The sequence below is a fragment of the Hyperolius riggenbachi genome, chromosome 4, assembly GCF_040937935.1.
Source record: "Hyperolius riggenbachi isolate aHypRig1 chromosome 4, aHypRig1.pri, whole genome shotgun sequence".
NCBI classification, from domain to species: domain Eukaryota; kingdom Metazoa; phylum Chordata; class Amphibia; order Anura; family Hyperoliidae; genus Hyperolius; species Hyperolius riggenbachi.
Window position 1 is genome coordinate 471,159,352 of NC_090649.1, and position 23,815 is coordinate 471,183,166.

The 23,815-nt window shown below is 46.9% G+C and overlaps 1 protein-coding gene across 2 annotated transcripts in view; it reads left to right on the top strand.

Moving 5' to 3' along the window:
- The window catches only part of SPATA17 (spermatogenesis associated 17), a 262,006-nt gene that overhangs the window by 96,961 nt on the left and 141,230 nt on the right, over window positions 1-23,815 (top strand). For both annotated transcript variants that reach the window (XM_068232905.1, XM_068232904.1), the window contains exon 5: window positions 8,088-8,191. In XM_068232905.1, coding sequence (XP_068089006.1) covers window positions 8,088-8,191 — 104 coding nt within the window. The remainder of the gene's footprint in view (window positions 1-8,087; window positions 8,192-23,815) is intronic.

Below are 23,815 nucleotides of genomic sequence, written 5' to 3' on the forward strand. Positions count from 1 at the left end.
AACCTCTCATGATACCATCATGTTTCTCCCTGAAATGTCTCGCCACATTGCTAATATTTTCCGTCTTCCATGAGGCTCCATTGAAGTGCTCAGAAATTCTTTGCCTTAAACACCGTGTAGTGCAACCCACATACTGTAGGTTGCAAACTGTACACGTAACTACATAAATAACGGATTTCGTGTTGCAGTTAATATACTGCCGAAGGGGAAAAGTCTTCTGATTAGCAACGGACGAGACAGTGCGAGAGGAGTGATGGTAAGTACAAAAATTACAAGTAGAAAAACCACACCTGTATGACCCCACAGTGGACAACCATGTGGGCCGCACAGGGGCGGTGGAAGACTGAAAAAGACTGGGAGAAAGGGTGGAACCCAAAGATGGAGCCTTTTTATAGGCGAACCTACAGCCTGATTGGAGTACTTGGTATAGTTTATCATCTGCATATAGCACAGGGATATATTTCTTAACAACACCTATGACTTTATTATATTGCTGACTATATGTAGTTATAAAGTTGACAGAACTAGTATTATGTTCCTGTGCCAATGTATTGTTGGACTTGTCTCTCAGAAGTTGATCTCTATCTCTGGAAACAGCAATTCTCTGGGCCCTATCTAGATCAGAATCCGGATAGCCTCTTGCTCTAAAACGTGATCTAAGAGTGGAAAACTCTTGTGAAGTGGAATCCTCCGTGGAGCAATTCCTTCTTGCTCTAATAAACTCACCCACGGGGACTCCCCTAAGGGTATGTTTGGGATGGCAGCTGGAGGCCTGTAGCAATGAATTCCCAGCACAGGGCTTTCTATAAGTCCTGGTGTCAATCTTCCCGAAATCCCCTGAGCTACAGAGTGTAATGTCAAGAAAGTCTATCCGTGTATTGTCGGAAGTACATGTAAAGGATAAATTGAAATTGTTCCCATTGAGGTACATCAAAAACTGCTGTAAGGCCTCATCCGTCCCCTGCCATATTACAAGGAGATCGTCAATGAAACGGCCATACCACACGATGCAGTCAAGAAAGGGGTTCGAGTCTCCAAAAATGCGGAGCTCCTCCCACCAACCCATGTAAAGGTTTGCGAGAGAGGGCGAAAACTTTGCCCCCATCGAAGCTCCGCACTTCTGGAGATAGAACCCCCCATCAAAAGAAAAGTAGTTATGTGAAAGAAGGAATTCAGTCACCACTAGAATATAGGCCTGCAGTGGGGCCGAGAATGAGCTGTACCTGGAAAGATGGAATTCAAGAGCTACAGTAGCCAAATTATGTGGGATAGAGGAATATAGAGCTCTCACGTCAAGAGTGACCCATTTATATTTTGACCTCCATTGTATGTCAACTAAAGAGGCAAGAACATGTTTGGTATCTTTAATGAGACCAGGAAGCCTCAAAACCAATGGCTGTAAGTGGGAGTCTAGCCACTCCCCCAATCTCTCCCCCAGAGAGCCAATGCCTGAGACAATCGGCCGGCCCTCAGGGGGAGAGACAGGTTTATGGATCTTGGGGAGATGGTGAAAGATGGGAATGACCGGACTCTGAACTCTAAGAAAATCAGCCATGTTCCTCTTGAGCAACCCCAAGGATTCACCTATAGATATGAGTTGGTCAAATTCCAGTTTGAAATCAAAAGTGGGGTCTGTGGGGAGACGTGTATAAGTATTTTGATCTTGGAGTTGCCTCAAGGCACCCAGTATACAACAACCAACCAATCACGGCAAGCGATGTACCTTACCGGTGATTGGCTGGTTTTTGTACACAAAGCCTGCTTGGTTTGATCAGCTATCCCTGTCTCCAAGACTATCAGAGCGGTAGTGCAAACACACCTCTTTCAACCATCTGGCCCGCCCTTGTATACTATTACCGCCATCTTTGCCTCTCAGACCTTGCACATGCATGCCTGCGCCGATTCACTACAGTCCTCAGGAGTGAGATCTGAGAGGCAGAGAAGGAGGTATGGTAATAGGATACAAGGGAGGGCCAGATGGATGAAAGAGGCATGTTTTTCTGGGCACAGCGCCGCTCTCTCTCTTTTTCCATACCCCGTGCATGCTGGACTCCTGCAGCTTTCTCTGCCCTTCACTTGCACCTTCTCAGTGAGGTGCCCCCTCACCTCCTCATTAGGACTGTGTTAAGTCACTTCTTTCCACAAATTCTTCTTAGAATTTTCTTCTGCCATACTTGTACCGCCCTTGCTGCTTTCATACGGTTGCCGCATACAGACGCGTTTCTGAGCCCCCACCCCCACCGTATGCAGCAACCGCAGATTCTCCAGCCGGGCTCGGAAGTTTCAGCACCTGCCCCATAAGACAACACCCGGCGTATAAGACGACCCCCGACTTCTGAGAAGATTTTTCTGGGTTAAAACTGTGGTGCACATTTATCAAAACCCGTGCAAGGAAAACTGTAGCAAATCGAGTGCAAAAACTGGAACAGTTGCTCAAAGGAACCAGTAATGATCCTTGATCTTGGCATGCCTCCACTTTTGTACCAGGTTGCCTCTGATTTTCTTTGCGCTGGTTTTGATAACTCTACCTCACTCTTTGGGGTATGAGTCAAATCTAAATCTTGAGTTTAAAACCACTTTAAAAACAACAATGATACAAAGATGTCAATACTAAGAAAAAAAAAAGCTATCACCAGTTATACTGTGGCCATGCTTGTCAATATTAAACACACACTTATGATTTCCCTGACACTCCATCTACCAATACGGTAATTGACAATCTGCCATTGCTGAAGGTCTACCTGACCTTTCACAGTGACAACAGACATTGGAAATCGGCTGACTATGCAGTTATCTCCCAGTTTTTCCAACATAAATCATTTTTTTTTCTTTCTACCGTGGACCAGGAGCCGTACCTGGCGTGTAAAAATGGTAATTAATAGTTCACCTTTAAATCCTAATTTGTAAGGCTTGAGCGCTTTCCAATGACATGAATTTAACTGTGGGTAAATTTGAAACTGTTAATCAGGATTTTTTGGAGAACCGATGACATCCGGACATGACACAAACCATCAGAACGATGGTCATCATAAGACGTCGAGGCAGAGGGACCAGGTCAAAATCCATTATAGAGAAGAATATCGTTAGAGTGGCATTAACACAAAAACATCTCAAACAAGCCAATATAATACGTTTCCACCAGGATTCATTTGGGTGCTCTTATTACTTAACATGCGTTATACAAACGACATTGAGAAGAGAACAGTGAATAATGTTTCAATTTGCGTAGATGATAGTAAATTATGTGTCAGGGTAAATACAGAGGAGGATGTAAATTGATTACAGAAGGACGCGCAAAGCCTGGAAAATTGAGCAACTAAGGTGCAGATGAGTTTCCCACCCGTAAATAAATGGCCTGCACAGCACTTGGGTAGGGAAATTCTTAAGCGGGATATTACCTAAATTGGATTGAAATAAATAGCTATTCGGAGGAAAGGGACCTTGGGATTTCATAGATAATAAGCTGAAAATGTCTAGTTGACACAGATCCGACCTGCCGAATGTTCTTAAATACTAAACAGAAGCAGCTATTTCATTTCAGATCTTCTTATAGCTTCATTGGCCTCCAGGTTGGTGGAGCGCATCTACTGGGGTGGCCAGCTGTCTGCTACTAGCAAGATGTCCTTTTTTTCAGGAAGATGTTGTCCTCTAATTTTTTTTCCATTCTCGATTATTTGGTGTATTCAGTTAAAGCGGATGGATAGAATACATTATTTGGTTTAAACTCCTAATGCTATCATACACAGCTCTACACAAGTTGTCACCTTCATACGTTTCCTCATTAATTTCCCGATACCTCCCCGCCCGGAACCTTCACTCCTCCCAAGAGACCCTTTTGTCCTCTAGCTTTGTCACCGCCTCTCACTCTCGCAACCAGGACTTTTCATGAGTGGCCCCTCTCCTTTGGAACTCTCTCCCGCCTGTGCGTCATATTTCAAGCCTGGAAATCTTCAAATGTACTCTCAACACATTTTTTCAGACAAGCCTATTGGTTGCTATAGGTAGTATTGGAGTTTCACTGAGGCATCCATCAACCCCTGAGTCTTCTTCCCTATTGTTTCCACCCCATTACCCTTTAGATTGCAAGCTCTTAAAGAGACTCTGAAGTCTCTAAAAAAAAGTCTTTTTATGTCATAAATCTGTTCAATACTGTATCCCTAACTAAACCGCCGCATCCCCACCGCTGTAAACTAACTAAATCCTCCCAAACTCCCCGGGGCACACTACACACGGTAGCACTCCCCGTGCTACCGTGTGAGGCAGAGCTATGAGCTGCAGCCCTGCCTCACACGCGTCTGTCAGCGGCGGATCTCCACCTCTCCCCCGCCCCTCTCAGTCTTCCTTCACTGAGAGGGGCGGGGGAAAGGCGGAGATCCGCCGCTGACAGACGCGTGTAGAGGCAGGGCTGAAGCTCATAGCTCTGCCTCACACGGAAAAGTAGAGGGCAGCAAAATCCACAACCAAGAAAGTCGTGGATTTTACAGGAGAGAGGGAGGGCGAGTTAGGGGGGATTTAGATAGTTTACAGTGGCGGGGATGCGGCGGTTTAGTTAGGGATAAAGTATTAAACAGGTTTTTGACATAAAAAGACTTTTTTTTAGATACTTCAGAGTCCCTTTAAGGGCAGGGCCCTCCTTTTTATTGTTTCTTATTTTGCAGTCATTTGTCATATGAATGTGTATTAATTTTAGTGATATCTCAAAACATACATTAACTATGTATATAATGTATATTCCTGCGTATAAGACTACTTTTTAACCCTTGAAAATCTTCTGAAAAGTTGGGGGTCGTCTTATACGCCGGGTGTCATTGATTCCGGGAGATATGCCCTATCCTGTTACCGATTCTCAGATCTCCCTGCTGAGGGAGCGCAATCTATTCTTCCATACCGCTCTGATAAACAGGTAGACAAGGAGAGCTGACCAGTCTACTTAAGGAGAGTTGACCAATGAAACAAGTCAATTGACTATATACTGTTATATACTGGGTAACACATACAGTACAGCACCAGTATCTGTTTATACACAGCACCAGTACATTATTTTTTTTTTTTATTTTAATTTGGTGTGCATTGGAAGAGGGGTAGTCTTATACGGCGAGTATATATCAAACTCTATATTTTAACTGGAAAAGTTGGGGGGTCGTCTTATACGCCCAATCGTCTTATACGCCGGAATATACGGTATTTGTACTTGCAAAATGTCCTTTTTTCAGGAAGACGATGTCCTCTAATCATGTCATGATTGTACAGTGTCTTGAAACTCTCATTTATATGTTCCCCAATGTTTGTTTTGTACTATGTACAGCGCTATGGAAGATGTTGGTGCTTTGATAATTTGGTTCCTGCCCCTCTTCTCAGATCAGTACCATCAAGTCCCCCCTACTCACTAAATTGCCATCAAAACTCAAACAACCACTTGGGGGCTTCGGATCGGTGTACTGATATCTCCCATAGAAGGTTTGTGCTGACTTTGCACAAAGCCTTCTGGGATGGAAGTGTGGTGGGATTATTACCGTACTCGCCCTCTCCATTTGCATTGGAGGTGTGGGTGCTACAGCCATTAACCTCTAGTTAAAGAGTAACTGTCGGGCATAAAATAAAAAATCAATTCTTTATTTTTATCTGGTAAACAAGTAATAAGGATGCTAACCAGGCAATCCAAAAGTTAAAATCACTATTACTTTTCTTATTGATGACCCAGAACTCATTGGAGTGTGTGAGGGGCTACAATGGTCCTAAAAGCCCCCTTACAAAGATGTTATGGAAAACAAAAGTTTGCATTCTTAAAACAGAAAGAATTTGCAATAATTCAAGTTGGAGTGAGCTCTGAGGTGTCTCCCAGGGCATCACTGCTGAATATATGCAAATTAACCACTGTTTCAAGCCCTACTTCATAGAGCCAAATTAATCCATGCCATGCACTGATGATGATCAAACAATCCAAAACAGTTTGTATGCATGTTGGATTATTATTGCTCTGTACAAATTAACAAGCTGATACATCATTGCATTCCAGCAGTTCTGGAGGGGTGTTTAGCTTCTAAGGGCAACAGTGGTTAATTTGCATATATTCAGCAGTGATGCATTGTGGGAGTCATCTCAAGCTTACTCCAACATCAATTATCGCAAATTCTTTCTGTTTTAAGAAAGCAAACTTTTGTTTTCTTGTTGATAAATGATCATTCCCCAGTTTACCTGACTCTTAGTTGGTACACACAAAATTTGGTACACAAAAAGTAAGTTGCAGGGCATGCTGGGTTGTCCTTTTTTGCTTCTGTACTTCCCCTCAGACTTAACTAAGCAGCCTGATTGGCTGAAGCCTCTTTCCCTCCTTTTCCCCTCCCACTCCTCTGTTCCTCTCTGATTGGCCAATATTTCTCATGCTGAGACAATGCACTTTCTATAGTGAAAGGCAGAGGTGAGAAGGGCAGGAAATGACATCAGGATTGACTTCAAAATAGCTACACGTAAAATTGGAAATGCTAAGAAGGATTTTCTCTTTTTTTACTGTAGAGAAATTACTAAAATCAAAACGTGGACAGTACAATACATATGTTATGTAAGAAGAGCAAGTATTTATCTACTTATATAGGTGATGTTTTTTTCTGAGATAGTATGGCTGACAGCTCCTCTTTAAAGGAAACCTAAAGCACGGCTTCCATATTAATTTCCTTTTAAGCAATACCAGTTGCCTGGCTGGCCTTCTGATCTCCTTGGCTGCAGTAGTGGCCGAATCACACACCTGAAACAAGCATGCAGCTAATCCAGTCTGACTTCAGTCAGAGCACCTGATCTGAATGCTTGTTTAGGCTGCTTTCACAGTGGGACGTTACAGGCGCACGTTAGAGCAGCCTGTAACGCACCCCACCGCACAGCAATGAAAAATCAATGGGGCTGTTCACAGTGCCCACGTTGCGTTACTTAGTAACACTGCGCCATAAAACAACGTACTGCATGCAGTACTTTATAAGCGGCAGAGCCGCGTTGGACTGCTTGCACTTGCTCAGTAATGTTGGGGAGGAGCGGAGAGCGGCTAGGAACATGGCTAATTCATATTCACTGCACTGTGTGACGTGCAGTGTTTACTTCCTGGAGCGGCCGCTCTGTGCGGCGATTGGCCGGGCGGGACCACGTGATGCCGCATGCGCACAAGAGTATGCATCACGGCATCACGGACGCCAGAGTGAGCTGCACAACGCGGCTCACTCCGACGTCCACACCAGAGAGCACCAGGCGTTGCGTTAGGGGCACGTTATGCGACCATAACGTCCCCTAAAACGCAACCTCCTACTGTGAAACCAGCCTAAGGGTTTGTGGCTAAGAAGAGTATTAAAGGCAAGGTGTCAGCAGGACAGCCAGGCAATATGCATTTTTTTAGAAGGAAATAAATATGGCAGCCTCTATATTCCAGCTTTAGATTCCCTTTAAAGGAGACATCTCACAAAAGTATGTACAATGTAAAATAAATGTGTTTGTTGTACATTTGTCCCAGTGTAAATACACAAAATAATGGTATTTTTTCCTGTGTAGCTGTAACTTACAGCTAGTAAAAACCGGGCAGATTTTAAACTAGCCCATCTACTCAGGGGGGATTGTCAGTTGTTTTTTTTTGTAAAAACAATCATTGGAAAGGACTTTAACAATGGTGCTGTAAAGCCAGTCTTCTCCTGTGCACACTATTCTGCTAGTTGGAGTATTCCACTGCCATCCAGGGAGTGGTTTTGAAAATAAAGGAATATCTGAGAATCCCCCGTGAGTAGATGGATTAGTAATTTTTGCTGTAGGCTCTGGAATGGCACCTAGCGTATATGGTTTGATGTGGGGATGGTCAGTTGAAGCTTATTTCATGCAACTCTATGCAGATTGGAATTGGACCAAGCTGTTGAATTGGATTTGTCCATTGCCAAGCTTCACAAATTTACATAAAATTACTATAACATTTGCATCAACTTGGAATTGTTTGCATCTCACTGACCATTCTTAGATTGGAGTTGTTGAATGGGACAGCATTATATAAAATATTATTGAAAGTTTATGAATATTCCAAATAGAGATTAATCCATCTTAATTCTCTTCCGCTTGTCTAGATTCAGAAGATCTGGAGAGGTTACTACGTCCGGAAGTATGTGCACAATTATTACGCACTAAAGAAGTATCTGGAAGGCGTGGCCATCAAAAACAGAATCGTCAGGTAAGCCCAAGTGTAACAACGAGGGAGGGTCAAAAGATGTTCATAGCTAATTTTATGCAGATTTATGCGCTGGGGAATATGACAGCTGCTGCATTTAATTGGTCCATTTTCCAAGCTGTATACATTTACATAAAATTAGCCTAAACATTGCGTCATCTCCAAATTAACACCATCTCAGTGACCATCCCTAATATTATTATTATTAAGACAAGACAAAACAAATAACATTTATATCGCGCTTTTCTCCTGGCGGACTCAAAGCGCCAGAGCTGCAGCCACTAGTGCGCGCTCTATAGGCAGTAGCAGTGTTAGGGAGACTTGCCTAAGGTCTCCTACTGAATAGGTGCTGAGTTGCTGTACAGGCAGAGACGAAATTCGAACCCTGGTCTCCTGTGTCAGAGGCAGAGCCCTTAACCATTAAACCATCGCCGATATGTTACGCAGAGCTGTACAGAGTAAATTGTCTTGTCACTACCTGTCCCTCAGAGGAGCTCACAATCTAATCCCTACCATAGTCCTATGTCTATGTATGTATCGTGTAGTGCATGTATTGCAGTCTAGGGCTAAATTAGTGGGAAGCCAATTAACTTATCTGTATGTTTTTGGGATGTGAGAGGGAACCAGAATGCATGGAGGAAACCCACACAGACACGGGGAAAAATACAAACTCAGTGCAGATAATGCCCTGGCTGGGGTTTGAACCAGGGATCCAACAGCGCTGCAAGGCGGGAGAGCTAACCACTAAGCACTATGCCACCAATGTTCGCAAGATTTCCACAACACCACAGGCTTGTTAGACTTCTTGCTCAGGTGGGCAAAATCTAGTGCCCCATTCTGCCCTTTAGTACCGTCCGGTCTCCATCTGTAATATAGGAACTGATATAGTAAGAGAAGAAATGGATAAGCGGCACCAGATGCCTGGGCTGGCAGGTCAGGAACCCTGGGTTCCTGACCTGCTGACCAGCTTCTATACTGCCACTATAGAATCCATCCTCTGCTCCTCAGTCATTGTCTGGTACGGGGGCGCAACGGCCAGCGACAAACAGAAACTGCAGAGAGTCATAACTGATGCAGAGAGAATCATCAGGTCTCCGCTTCCGCCTCTTGATCTCCTCCACTCCGCTAGGTTGAGGAAGAGGGCCTCCATGATCTCCCGTGAGCCCTCCCACCCTGGCAGCCACTACTTCAAGCTCCTCCCACTGGGACGTCGCTATAGGACTATTCCATCCAAAACCACCAGGCGGAAGAATACCTTCTTCCCCCAAGCTGTACGGTCACTGAACTCCAACCTCCCTCGGCCCGGCCTGCTGTTCTAACTGCCGGGTTAGCCGGCCCCGGACGCTGCCTGCCTTGTTCCTATCCGAATATGGATTCGGGGCCCTTAACAGCATTTTATTTTATCTGTCTACTGCATTTTTATAACTGTCTACTGCATTTTTATAACTGTATGTGTTGTATGTCTGCCTACGTCACCTATGCCATGTGTACCACAAATAATTCCGACTACAGCTCTGCTGTATTTGGCGAAATAAAACTGATTCTGATTCTGGGTGCAACACAGCTGTGCCTCCAGATAGCAAGTAATCCAGTGTTGAAAAAGAAGCAAAAGTTCCGGGCACCAGTGGATTGCAGTCACCCTTTATTCAGTTCCCGACACCCTCCAAACATGTATACATCAAATCTTAGGCCTTACAGCCGTTTCGCAGGATAACCTGCTTCTTCAGAGGCAAGATAGTACCAAGTACCAATGTGTGTTCTATATTAGTGTTTTAAAATATAAATAAAAATAAAAAAATAATAAAAAAGAGAGTTAATCCCTTACCCCTCCAGAAGATATAGACACCAGTTCAACTGGATAAAGTTTTTAATCAAAAAGCAATCTGACAACGCGTTTCATGGGTCATGGCCCGCTTCCTCAGGTCAATACAAAATTGTCTTGATATGATAGCACTCTATTCCCTATACTCCATCAATAGAAGGAGATCCCTGCTCTAGTTTAGAGGTGCTTACACTCTATCCTCTATGCTATCAAGGCTTTTTGTATAAAACCTTTTTTTCCAGTTGAACTGGTGTCTATAATCTTAGCAGTTACCTCTCTTTTTTATTATTTTTTAACATTTTTATTTATATTTTAAAACACTAAAATGGAACACACATTGGACACCTCCATCCTACCCATTACCAGTCAGACCTCCTTTGGAGGTAATAGCTTTGCAGTTTTTCTGGAAAGTCTATCATACTACAGGAGAGCGACCATCCAGTATCCAGCAGGACCTGGAGTGCCGAGCAGGGACGGTTAATTCCCTGCAGGCCTATACGGTGGTTGCAGGAAGTGCAACCCACCTTTGTGAGTATATATCTATAAAATGTTATCCTCCCTAGTCCCTATACCTGATGATACTGTACCATTGGGATCCTGGTCTCTAATTACTTCTTCCCTAGGTATTCTTGGCCCCTACAAGACAAGAATCACCAAAGTAACAGACCCTACAGTGAGGATACTGGTGTTTCACCACATCCAGCTAGTTAATTTGGCCACTAGAGGTGCCCGGGTAAAATGGACACTGGTGTTAATAGCTAGAATTAGCCACTACTACGGGTAATCAGGCATCAGGGCTGCCCACTATGCAAGCTGTGGCAACAAATACTTATATTATCTGCAGTTAGGTATCAGTGGAGGGGTGGAGTCTTAGGGTAAGCATCAGCGAGGGTGGTCTTAGGTTTAGGCATCGCCAGGGAGGGGGTCTTCAGTTTAGCCATCGCCGGGGAAGAGGGTCTTCAGGTTAGGCATTGGTTAGGGTTAGGCATTGATGGGTGGATCAGTTAGGGTTACGTTTTGTCGGTGGGTTCGGCAGGGGGATCGTGGGGGATAGTCATGAAGAAGAAGGACTCATGTGAGAGTAAGGTTAGGTTAGGTCATAGTAATATAACCGTAAAGATTACTGATATTTTGCTATCAGAATTAAGTAGTGGAATATCGGTAATTTTACAGCAGCTATCTCCAGCGCCCAAATTACTGAGACACCCTTTTTAAATGTACACCTTCACATATACCTGGCTTACCATAACACAAAGAAATTACTTATTCCCACAACTGTCCAGTAGTCATGCATTTTGGTTATACCAATGCTTTTTCTGATAGGGTATTAATTTGAGGTTCTATTAAGCCTACGGTAAAAAATCTTAGTGGTTCCCCAAAACATACCTACCATGTTTTCTGTGCCCCATGTCCCCCTGTGTCCCCTGCGTCTTCCGCTGTCCCCCATATGTCCCCTGTGTCTTCCGCTGTCCCCATGTGTCTTATTTTTGGGAAAACACCTGCTAAAATCACTAGTACGAGATTAAATGTATGATAAATATACACATACATACATATGGTATAATAACACCATCCACCAATTGAGCTTCCGCAGGCTGAGTTTGCTGATCTCTCAGCGGAAAGTCACACCAGCTTCCTTCGAAATTTGGTGCAGTTTCATTAAACCCAGACATATTATTGGCTGTCAGAAAGGCATTGTTCCGCTGTCCATCCTCATTTAACTATCCCATAAGATCTCTTAATGAAGTTAAACCCCAAGTTCATGCCAATAATTCCGTGGCAAGGGTTTGCACGGCGTAACAATTTATCACTTGTCAGGGAAGCACTTTTAGTTTATCCATTTAATAAGGGCATCCTCTTGCTTGCTTAATTAGAAGTGAACAGTTTGCATATTTACTAAATGCGGAGTGTCATTGCCACCACGGCCTATTGCCTGCATGAATTATTTCTCTATCTGCCATAAACAGCTGGGTAATTATTACGGCTATAATCAGATAAATTCCCTCTGTAAGGCTTTCTTACATGGTAATTCTTTGAACTCATCCGACGTGCGAGAAAATTTATGAACTCCGGTATCTTGACCGCTTCCTCGCTGGCTGGCGTCCCCGTCTTCCTTCTCAAGGGCACCGAGAGCCGTAAACACGTTAGTAAACACGCCGGGCGACCCCAACGCGGGCGCGGAATCTATCGCTGCTTTTATTTATAGCTAATTATTATTCATAGGGAATTCTGAGTAATCTCCGAGAGAAAAGAATGCAAACAATGCAATATATTACAAGGGGGGGGGCACAATTCAAAATGTGACATAAAATTGTGCAATTTTGTGTCACGGAAAGACTGGCATTTTGGGGAATATTAGGCTAATATTTTTTTTTCAGGATTTTTGCATTGACAACATGTTATATAGAACTTAAAGCAAGTGTGAAGCGATTTTAAAAATATAAAACAGATACTTACCTAAGGAGAGGCAAGGCTCTGGGTCCTATAGAGCCTTCTCGTTGTCCTCATGGTGTCCTCATTCCCCCACATGCTCCTCCATTTGAATCTCCTGCTGTTCGAGACTTCGGAAGTCTTCGGAAGCACTTGGGCTCCTGAAGGAGCCTGCGGGGGTACGCAGGGTCGGGGAGAAAAATGGGAAGGCTCTATAGGACCCAGAGCCTTGCCTCTCCTTAGGTGAGTATCTGTTTTTTTATTTGAAAAATCGCTTCAGACTCCCTTCTTTCCTTTGTCAGCTTTGTCGGGCTCAGGCAGGAATGTGCTGCTCTTCTGTGATAGGATAGAAGTTATACACACCCTCTCCACGCCCCCTCCAGGCTCTGTATGAGTCACAGACTGAGCTTCTCTCAGCCTATCACATGCTGGTTAGCAGCCATGTCTTTTGTTTGTAAACACTGCATAAAACTGGCAATTACAAGCCAGGATTGCAGCAGGGAGTGGCAGAAACAGCACAGAGGGGCCCCAGGAGAACATAATGAATAGAATGGTATGCTTTTTATTGTAAGAATTTTAGAGTGCAGATTCTCTTTAAGTTCTCAACACATGGTAAGCGTAGACCGAGGGGGGTACTTCAGTCGGGCGCGGGAGGAGCTTAAACTTGAATCTATCATATAAAGTGATTTCAAATAAACACATGATGTCCCTGCAAATGAATATTACATACTTACCGCACCATCAGATTCTCTAAGAAGCTCACCATTTTCTTCTAACAATGATTCCTTCCATTTCTGGCTAGATCTAATCGGACAGTGGTCATCTATTGAAATGCCACACCACAACACAATATTCCCGATGTAGCAGCTGGGTTGTCTGTATCCATATACTGGCCGGTGGAATTGTTATAGTTGCATCCTGTTGGTTTTATGCCATTCCTTATTTTGATTATTGTGCAAGTCTGGTTGTCTTTGTTGGTTGGGCCTATTAGAATATTTTATACATGCAGAGGCCTGATGAAGGGTACATGCCCGAAATGAACATGTGTCGTTGCCATCTGAAACAGGGGCATTGAGATCCGGGGGAACTTTTGGCCACTCCAGACAGAAAATGGGTGTGGCAAAGCTCCAGAATGTGGGTGTGGTCATGGGTGGAGCCAAATTTACATGAATTTAATAGCGGTCTAAGTAGGTCTGTCCAGCAAAATATTGGATGAAGCCCACTTAAACATAACTAGGCAGAGTTACCTGGCTTCTGTTCTGGCTTGTCTGGCTTTCTGATGGGCAGGCTGGCCTGCCACCAGGTTATCTGGCAGTTCCACCATAGCATTCCCTGACCTTCTAGTGGACCCCCTCCCACGCTCCCACGGGCTTTCCACTGAGGCCCCACAACTCCCAGAATGCCTCCATAGAAGAACCAAAGCTCCCTGAATGCCCCCATAAAGGCACCACAGCACCCTGCATACCCGCTATGAATGCATCACAGCACCCAGCATGCCCACATAGAGGCACCACAGCACCCAGCATATCCCAATTGATGCACCACAGCTCCCAGCATGCCTGTTAATGAGGCACCACATCTTACTCTGCCTGGGGGACATCTGGGGCACTCCAGAATAGATCCGGGGCAATAACTGCTCTAACTCGTCATGCCAGATTATAGTCTGTCTCATGGAAGTCCTTTGTTGATATGCTAGTTAGCTTCTTCATGATGCCCCCGTTGTGATGCACATGATGATGTAATTGCATGGAGACAGCCTGGCAGACCAGTCTGGACCCCATTGTGATGCACATGATGATGTCATTGCATGGAGACAGCCTGGCAGACCAGTCTGGACCCCATTGTGAGGAACATGATGATGTCATTGCATGGAGACAGCCTGGCAGACCAGTCTGGACCCCATTGTGAGGAACATGATGATGTCATTGCATGGAGACAGCCTGGCAGACCAGTCTGGACCCCCTTGTGAGGCACATGATGATGTCATTGCATGGAGACAGCCTGGCAGACCAGTCTGGATAATATGAAGCTGGGCTTTTCAATGTATTAAAGAGACAATGAAGTTAATAAAAAATGATGATATAATGATTTGTATTTGTAGTACAGCTAAGAAATAAAACATTAGGAGCAGAGACATAAGTCTAATAGTGTTTCCTGTACAGGAAGAGCTAAGAAACTCCAGTTGTTATCTATGCAAAAAAGCCATTGAGCTCCAAAGTTGCAGAGAGCTCTGTCTTCTGAAGCTTCTTATCTCAACTGTCAGTCACTGTATTTTCTTTTTCCTGCAGAGGACAGGTCAATAGTTAACTCAGAATCAGAATTTATTTCGCCAAGCACGGTTGGACCGTGCCCGGAACTGGATTTGGCACATTGATTGGCACAGAGATAGTAATACAACAGACAAGATGATACAGAGTAGTACAACAGAACAAGAGCGATGCAACAGAACAGGAATAATACAACATTTGCAGTAGAGCAGTTGCGGGTCTAGCAGAAACAGCAGCGTGTAGCAGAAGATAATAATTCTAGTACAACCAAGCAAGGCGGTAAACAGAGAGGCCGCAGCCGAAGTCAGGTATTAGTCCGTAGACGGCAGCAGGGTGGGGGGTCAGTGGAATGGGCAGAGTTCAAGAGTCTAACGGCCGAGGGGTAAAAAGTGTTCATGCGCCTGGTAGTCTTAGCAGGGATGGACCGGAACATCCGGCCCAGTTTGAGTCGACTGAAAAAACTGTGACCAGGGTGAGAGAGGTCGCCCACAATTTTCAATGCTCTATTACGCAGTCTGGTGTTGTAGATGAGATCTCAGATCTCAGGTTTTCCAATCCTCTCCGCTGAGCTGATGACCCTCTGGAGTTTATATCTGTCGCTGGCGGTGCATCTAGCGAACCAGACCAGGATGGATTAGCAGAGGACTGACTCGATTGTAGCAGAGTAGAAATACCTCAGAAGTTCATGGGCCATACCGAACTTCTTAGTTGGCGAAGGAAGAAGTCTTTGTTGTGCCTTCCTGTTGCGGTAGTGTTTGCCCTCCAGGTCAGGTAATCAGAGATAGTTGTAACCAGGTGGCGGACGCTGGGAACCCTAGCGACTTCGGTGCCCTAAATATATATCGGCCTGCTCTGTAAAATAATTTAGAATGCTGAGTAGTGTGTAAACTGCAAATATTAAAGAATGATGCAATGCTATAAAAAAACACTATATAATGGAAAATAAAAATATGAGAATATTCTCTTTGCTACTAATGTTCTTGTAATTATCAGTACTACACAACCAATTCATTATATCCTAACTTTTTTTTTCCGCATTAGTGTCCCTTTAAAGGGAACCATAGCTGAAGGAGAAAAAGAAGTTATACATACCTGGGGCTTCCTCCAGCCGCATATGCGCTGATCGATCCCACGCCGCCATCCAGCGCTGCCCGCAGCTACGAGAACCGGCTCCCTGCTGTTCCGTCAGTCGGAGCCAGTCTAAGCGTAGCAGAGGTGCGTTCTTTGCGTATCTCTGCAGCAGTGTATGGAGAGATACGTAGAGGGAGCACTTCTCCTGCGTAGCCCGGTTCCGATGACGTCAGCGACGAGAGCCCATTCCCGTAGTTGCGGGCAGCGGAGGATGGCGGCGTGGGATCGAGCAGCGAGTATGGGGCTGGAGGAAGCCCCAGGTATGTATAACTTTTTCATATCACCATCTCTGGTTCCCTTTAAGAAAAACAAAACAAAAGTTTGCTTTCCTAAAACAGAAAGAATTTGCGATAATTCAGGTTGGAGTGAGCTTGAGATGTCTCCCAGGCACCACTGCTGAATATATGCAAATTAACCATTGTACCCTTAGAAGCTAAACACACCTCCAGAACCGCTGGAATGCAATGATGTGTCAGCTTGTTAATTTGTACAGAGCCATAATAATCCACCATGCATACAGACTGTTTCGGGTTCCCTTTAAGGAATGCAGTATCTGATGTGCTGTCCATGGTGCTGATCATGGGATTTCCCTTTAGCAAGCAGAGCATTTTAGTGTTTTTCCATCTGATGCTTAGCGCCCCCACCACCACCACCATTACTATTGTTATGTATTTATAAAGCACTGACATCTTCCAACGCATATATATATATATATATATATATATATATATATATTTATTATGGGGATGGCAATTCACTTATCTGTATGTTTATGGGATGCTGCTAGACCGGTATATTTTGTACTGGCTTTGGGATCTCTCAGTAAACCAACATTCCGCAGAGCTACACCTGACAGCAGTAAAGATGTCACCACCAGTGATACATTCCAGAATGTAAATCAGGGAGAGGAAAGATTTTACAATGGGCAAACACTGACTAAATAATTTATAAATAAATATTGTAAAAAAATAAGCAATTTTATTCATTATAACACAGCTTCTCTTTTAGTTACTCATATACTCATATATGACTTGTCCAATACAGCTTGTGAAGTGCATAAAACTGTCCAATACAGCTTGTGAAATGCGTAAGCCTGCCCAATACAACTTGTGAAATGCGTAAGCCTGCCCAATACAGCTTGTGAAATGCGTAAGCATGCCCAATACAGCTTGTGAAATGCGTAAGTAGAGTGGTTAAGAATTTAGTTTCTTTTCCCTTTATGAAATGCGTAAGCCTGCCCAATACAGCTTGTGAAATGCGTAAGCCTGCCCAATACAGCTTGTGAAATGCGTAAGCCTGCCCAATACAGCTTGTGAAATGCGTAAGCCTGTCCAATACAACTTGTGAAATGCGTAAGTCTGTCCAATACAGCTTGTGAAATGTGTAAGCCTGTCCAATACAGCTTGTGAAACGCGTAAGCCTGTCCAATACAGCTTGTGAAACGCGTAAGCCTGTCCAATACAGCTTGTGAAACGCGTAAGCCTGCCCAATACAGCTTGTGAAATGCGTAAGCCTGTCCAATACAGCTTGTGAAATGCGTAAGCCTGTCCAATACAACTTGTGAAATGCGTAAGTCTGTCCAATACAGCTTGTGAAATGTGTAAGCCTGTCCAATACAGCTTGTGAAACGCGTAAGCCTGTCCAATACAGCTTGTGAGACGCGTAAGCCTGTCCAATACAACTTGTGAAATGCGTAAGTAGAGTGGTTAAGAATTGAGTTTCTTTTCCCTTTATGAAATGCGTAAGCCTGCCCAATACAGCTTGTGAAATGCGTAAGCCTGCCCAATACAGCTTGTGAAATGCGTAAGTCTGTCCAATACAGCTTGTGAAATGTGTAAGCCTGTCCAATACAGCTTGTGAAATGCGTAAGCCTGTCCAATACAGCTTGTGAAACGCGTAAGCATGTCCAATACAACTTGTGAAACGCGTAAGCCTGTCCAATACAACTTGTGAAATGCGTAAGTAGAGTGGTTAAGAATTGAGTTTCTTTTCCCTTTATGAAGACAGAGGTACACCTTATGTCTGAATGATGTCACCATTGTACATTAAGCTGCAAAGTGTCTGGAGCTGAAGTTGTAGGAAATCTGCTGCTGCCTGGCTGTTTGTGAGACAAGCACTGATCACTTCACGCCTTAAACAGTGAGATTAATTTGCCCTCAGGAGAAAAGCTGACAACAAGCAGCCCTTGACTAGCCGTGAGTCAATTTATGTTGCACAGGAGTTTCCAGATAATGAAATATAAATGAAGATGGCTTTACTGAACTTTGAAGGTGTTTTACTGCAATCTATTCCGTGACAAATAACCTGCTTAGTAATTGCTTAACGGCTTTCTCTACACAAGGCAACTTTTCTTTCTTTTGCAGCATTTAAAGGGTTGGCGGCCCTAATGCTGAGGCTGAGTTGTGTAATAGCGCAGCCGCGGTGCTGGCGCTCTGAGCAGTGCGTGTCCTCAGAGCAGGAAATCACTGAGCGGATCACTGCTGGAGAATTCAGCCGCTCTGAGCAGTGCGAGTCCTCAGAGCAGGAAATCACTGAGCGGATCACTGCTGGAGAATTCAGCCGCTCTGAGCAGTGCGTGTCCTCAGAGCAGGAAATCACTGAGCGGATCACTGCTGGAGAATTCAGCCGCTCTGAGCAGTGCGAGTCCTCAGAGCAGGAAATCACTGAGCGGATCACTGCTGGAGAATTCAGCCGCTCTGAGCAGTGCGTGTCCTCAGAGCAGGCAATCACTGAGCGGATCACTGCTGGAGAATTCAGCCGCTCTGAGCAGTGCGTGTCCTCAGAGCAGGAAATCACTGAGCGGATCACTGCTGGAGAATTCAGCCGCTCCGAGCAGTGCGTGTCCTCAGAGCAGGAAATCACTGAGCGGATCACTGCTGGAGAATTCAGCCGCTCTGAGCAGTGCGTGTCCTCAGAGCAGGAAATCACTGAGCGGATCACTGCTGGAGAATTCAGCCGCTCTGTGCAGTGCGTGTCCTCAGAGCAGGAAATCACTGAGCGGATCACTGCTGGAGAATTCAGCTGCTCTGAGCAGTGCGTGTCCTCCGAGCAGGAAATCACTGAGCGGATCACTGCTGGAGAATTCAGCCGCTCTGTGCAGTGCGTGTCCTCAGAGCAGGAAATCACTGAGCGGATCACTGCTGGAGAATTCAGCCGCTCTGTGCAGTGCGTGTCCTCAGAGCAGGAAATCACTGAGCGGATCACTGCTGGAGAATTCAGCCGCTCTGTGCAGTGCATGTCCTCAGAGCAGGAAATCACTGAGCGGATCACTGCTGGAGAATTCAGCCGCTCCGAGCAGTGCGTGTCCTCAGAGCAGGAAATCACTGAGCGGATCACTGCTGGAGAATTCAGCCGCTCTGTGCAGTGCATGTCCTCAGAGCAGGAAATCACTGAGCGGATCACTGCTGGAGAATTCAGCCGCTCTGAGCAGTGCGTGTCCTCAGAGCAGGAAATCACTGAGCGGATCACTGCTGGAGAATTCAGCCGCTTCGAGCAGTGCGTGTCCTCAGAGCAGGAAATCACTGAGCGGATCACTGCTGGAGAATTCAGCCGCTCTGAGCAGTGCGTGTCCTCAGAGCAGGAAATCACTGAGCGGATCACTGCTGGAGAATTCAGCCGCTCTGAGCAGTGCGTGTCCTCAGAGCAGGAAATCACTGAGCGGATCACTGCTGGAGAATTCAGCCGCTCTGTGCAGTGCGTGTCCTCAGAGCAGGAAATCACTGAGCGGATCACTGCTGGAGAATTCAGCCGCTCTGAGCAGTGCGTGTCCTCAGAGCAGGAAATCACTGAGCGGATCACTGCGGGAGAATTCAGCCGCTCTGTGCAGTGCGTGTCCTCAGAGCAGGAAATCACTGAGCGGATCACTGCGGGAGAATTCAGCCGCTCTGTGCAGTGCGTGTCCTCAGAGCAGGAAATCACTGAGCGGATCACTGCTGGAGAATTCAGCCGCTCTGAGCAGTGCGTGTCCTCAGAGCAGGAAATCACTGAGCGGATCACTGCTGGAGAATTCAGCCGCTCTGAGCAGTGCGTGTCCTCAGAGCAGGAAATCACTGAGCGGATCACTGCTGGAGAATTCAGCCGCTCTGTGCAGTGCGTGTCCTCAGAGCAGGAAATCACTGAGCGGATCACTGCTGGAGAATTCAGCCGCTCTGTGCAGTGCGTGTCCTCAGAGCAGGAAATCACTGAGCGGATCACTGCTGGAGAATTCAGCCGCTCTGTGCAGTGCGTGTCCTCAGAGCAGGAAATCACTGAGCGGATCACTGCTGGAGAATTCAGCCGCTCCGAGCAGTGCGTGTCCTCAGAGCAGGAAATCACTGAGCGGATCACTGCTGGAGAATTCAGCCGCTCTGTGCAGTGCGTGTCCTCAGAGCAGGAAATCACTGAGCGGATCACTGCTGGAGAATTCAGCCGCTCTGTGCAGTGCGTGTCCTCAGAGCAGGAAATCACTGAGCGGATTACTGCTGGAGAATTCAGCCGCTCTGAGCAGTGCGTGTCCTCAGAGCAGGAAATCACTGAGCGGATCACTGCTGGAGAATTCAGCCGCTCTGAGCAGTGCGTGTCCTCAGAGCAGGAAATCACTGAGCGGATCACTGCTGGAGAATTCAGCCGCTCCGAGCAGTGCGTGTCCTCAGAGCAGGAAATCACTGAGCGGATTACTGCTGGAGAATTCAGCCGCTCCGAGCAGTGCGTGTCCTCAGAGCAGGAAATCACTGAGCGGATCACTGCTGGAGAATTCAGCCGCTCTGAGCAGTGCGAGTCCTCAGAGCAGGAAATCACTGAGCGGATCACTGCTGGAGAATTCAGCCGCTCTGTGCAGTGCGTGTGCTCAGAGCAGGAAATCACTGAGCGGATCACTGCTGGAAAATTCAGCCGCTCTGTGCAGTGCGTGTCCTCAGAGCAGGAAATCACTGAGCGGATCACTGCTGGAGAATTCAGCCGCTCTGAGCAGTGCGTGTCCTCAGAGCAGGAAATCACTGAGCGGATCACTGCTGGAGAATTCAGCCACTCCGAGCAGTGCGTGTCCTCAGAGCAGGAAATCACTGAGCGGATCACTGCTGGAGAATTCAGCCGCTCCGAGCAGTGCGTGTCCTCAGAGCAGGAAATCACTGAGCGGATCACTGCTGGAGAATTCAGCCGCTCCGAGCAGTGCGTGTCCTCAGAGCAGGAAATCACTGAGCGGATCACTGCTGGAGAATTCAGCCGCTCTGTGCAGTGCGTGTCCTCAGAGCAGGAAATCACTGAGCGGATCACTGCTGGAGAATTCAGCCGCTCTGAGCAGTGCGTGTCCTCAGAGCAGGAAATCACTGAGCGGATCACTGCTGGAGAATTCAGCCGCTCTGAGCAGTGCGTGTCCTCAGAGCAGGAAATCACTGAGCGGATCACTGCTGGAGAATTCAGCCGCTCTGAGCAGTGCGTGTCCTCAGAGCGGGAAATCACTGAGCGGATCACTGCTGGAGAATTCAGCCACTCTGAGCAGTGCGTGTCCTCAGAGCAGGAAATCACTGAGCGGATCACTGCTGGAGAATTCAGCCGCTCTGAGCAGTGCGTGTCCTCAGAGCAGGAAATCACTGAGCGGATCACTGCTGGAGAATTCAGCCGCTCTGTGCAGTGCGTGTCCTCAGAGCAGGAAATCACTGAGCGGATCACTGCTGGAGAATTCAGCCGCTCTGAGCAGTGCGTGTCCTCAGAGCAGGAAATCACTGAGCGGATCACTGCTGGAGAATTCAGCCGCTCTGTGCAGTGCGTGTCCTCAGAGCAGGAAATCACTGAGCGGATCACTGCTGGAGAATTCAGCCGCTCTGAGCAGTGCGTGTCCTCAGAGCAGGAAATCACTGAGCGGATCACTGCTGGAGAATTCAGCCGCTCTGAGCAGTGCGTGTCCTCCGAGCAGGAAATCACTGAGCGGATCACTGCTGGAGAATTCAGCCGCTTCGAGCAGTGCGTGTCCTCAGAGCAGGAAATCACTGAGCGGATCACTGCTGGAGAATTCAGCCGCTCTGAGCAGTGCGTGTCCTCAGAGCAGGAAATCACTGAGCGGATCACTGCTGGAGAATTCAGCCGCTCTGAGCAGTGCGTGTCCTCAGAGCAGGAAATCACTGAGCGGATCACTGCTGGAGAATTCAGCCGCTCTGTGCAGTGCAGGTCCTCAGAGCAGGAAATCACTGAGCGGATCACTGCTGGAGAATTCAGCCGCTCTGAGCAGTGCGTGTCCTCAGAGCAGGAAATCACTGAGCGGATCACTGCTGGAGAATTCAGCCGCTTCGAGCAGTGCGTGTCCTCAGAGCAGGAAATCACTGAGCGGATCACTGCTGGAGAATTCAGCCGCTCTGAGCAGTGCGTGTCCTCAGAGCAGGAAATCACTGAGCGGATCACTGCTGGAGAATTCAGCCGCTCTGTGCAGTGCGTGTCCTCAGAGCAGGAAATCACTGAGCGGATCACTGCTGGAGAATTCAGCCGCTCTGAGCAGTGCGTGTCCTCAGAGCAGGAAATCACTGAGCGGATCACTGCTGGAGAATTCAGCCGCTCTGAGCAGTGCGTGTCCTCAGAGCAGGAAATCACTGAGCGGATCACTGCTGGAGAATTCAGCCGCTCTGTGCAGTGCGTGTCCTCAGAGCAGGAAATCACTGAGCGGATCACTGCTGGAGAATTCAGCCGCTCTGTGCAGTGTGTGTCCTCAGAGCAGGAAATCACTGAGCGGATCACTGCTGGAGAATTCAGCCGCTCTGAGCAGTGCGTGTCCTCAGAGCAGGAAATCACTGAGCGGATCACTGCTGGAGAATTCAGCCGCTCTGAACAGTGCGTGTCCTCAGAGCAGGAAATCACTGAGCGGATCACTGCTGGAGAATTCAGCCGCTCTGAGCAGTGCGTGTCCTCAGAGCAGGAAATCACTGAGCGGATCACTGCTGGAGAATTCAGCCGCTCCGAGCAGTGCGTGTCCTCAGAGCAGGAAATCACTGAGCGGATCACTGCTGGAGAATTCAGCCGCTCTGTGCAGTGCGTGTCCTCAGAGCAGGAAATCACTGAGCGGATCACTGCTGGAGAATTCAGCCGCTCTGAGCAGTGCAGGTCCTCAGAGCAGGAAATCACTGAGCGGATCACTGCTGGAGAATTCAGCCGCTCTGAGCAGTGCGTGTCCTCAGAGCAGGAAATCACTGAGCGGATCACTGCTGGAGAATTCAGCCGCTCTGTGCAGTGCGTGTCCTCAGAGCAGGAAATCACTGAGCGGATCACTGCTGGAGAATTCAGCCGCTCTGTGCAGTGCGTGTCCTCAGAGCAGGAAATCACTGAGCGGATCACTGCTGGAGAATTCAGCCGCTCTGTGCAGTGCGTGTCCTCAGAGCAGGAAATCACTGAGCGGATCACTGCTGGAGAATTCAGCCGCTCTGAGCAGTGCAGGTCCTCAGAGCAGGAAATCACTGAGCGGATCACTGCTGGAGAATTCAGCCGCTCTGAGCAGTGCGTGTCCTCAGAGCAGGAAATCACTGAGCGGATCACTGCTGGAGAATTCAGCCGCTCTGTGCAGTGCGTGTCCTCAGAGCAGGAAATCACTGAGCGGATCACTGCTGGAGAATTCAGCCGCTCTGTGCAGTGCGTGTCCTCAGAGCAGGAAATCACTGAGCGGATCACTGCTGGAGAATTCAGCCGCTCTGAGCAGTGCGTGTCCTCAGAGCAGGAAATCACTGAGCGGATCACTGCTGGAGAATTCAGCCGCTCTGTGCAGTGCGTGTCCTCAGAGCAGGAAATCACTGAGCGGATCACTGCTGGAGAATTCAGCCGCTCTGTGCAGTGCGTGTCCTCAGAGCAGGAAATCACTGAGCGGATCACTGCTGGAGAATTCAGCCGCTCTGTGCAGTGCGTGTCCTCAGAGCAGGAAATCACTGAGCGGATCACTGCTGGAGAATTCAGCCGCTCCGAGCAGTGCGTGTCCTCAGAGCAGGAAATCACTGAGCGGATCACTGCTGGAGAATTCAGCCGCTC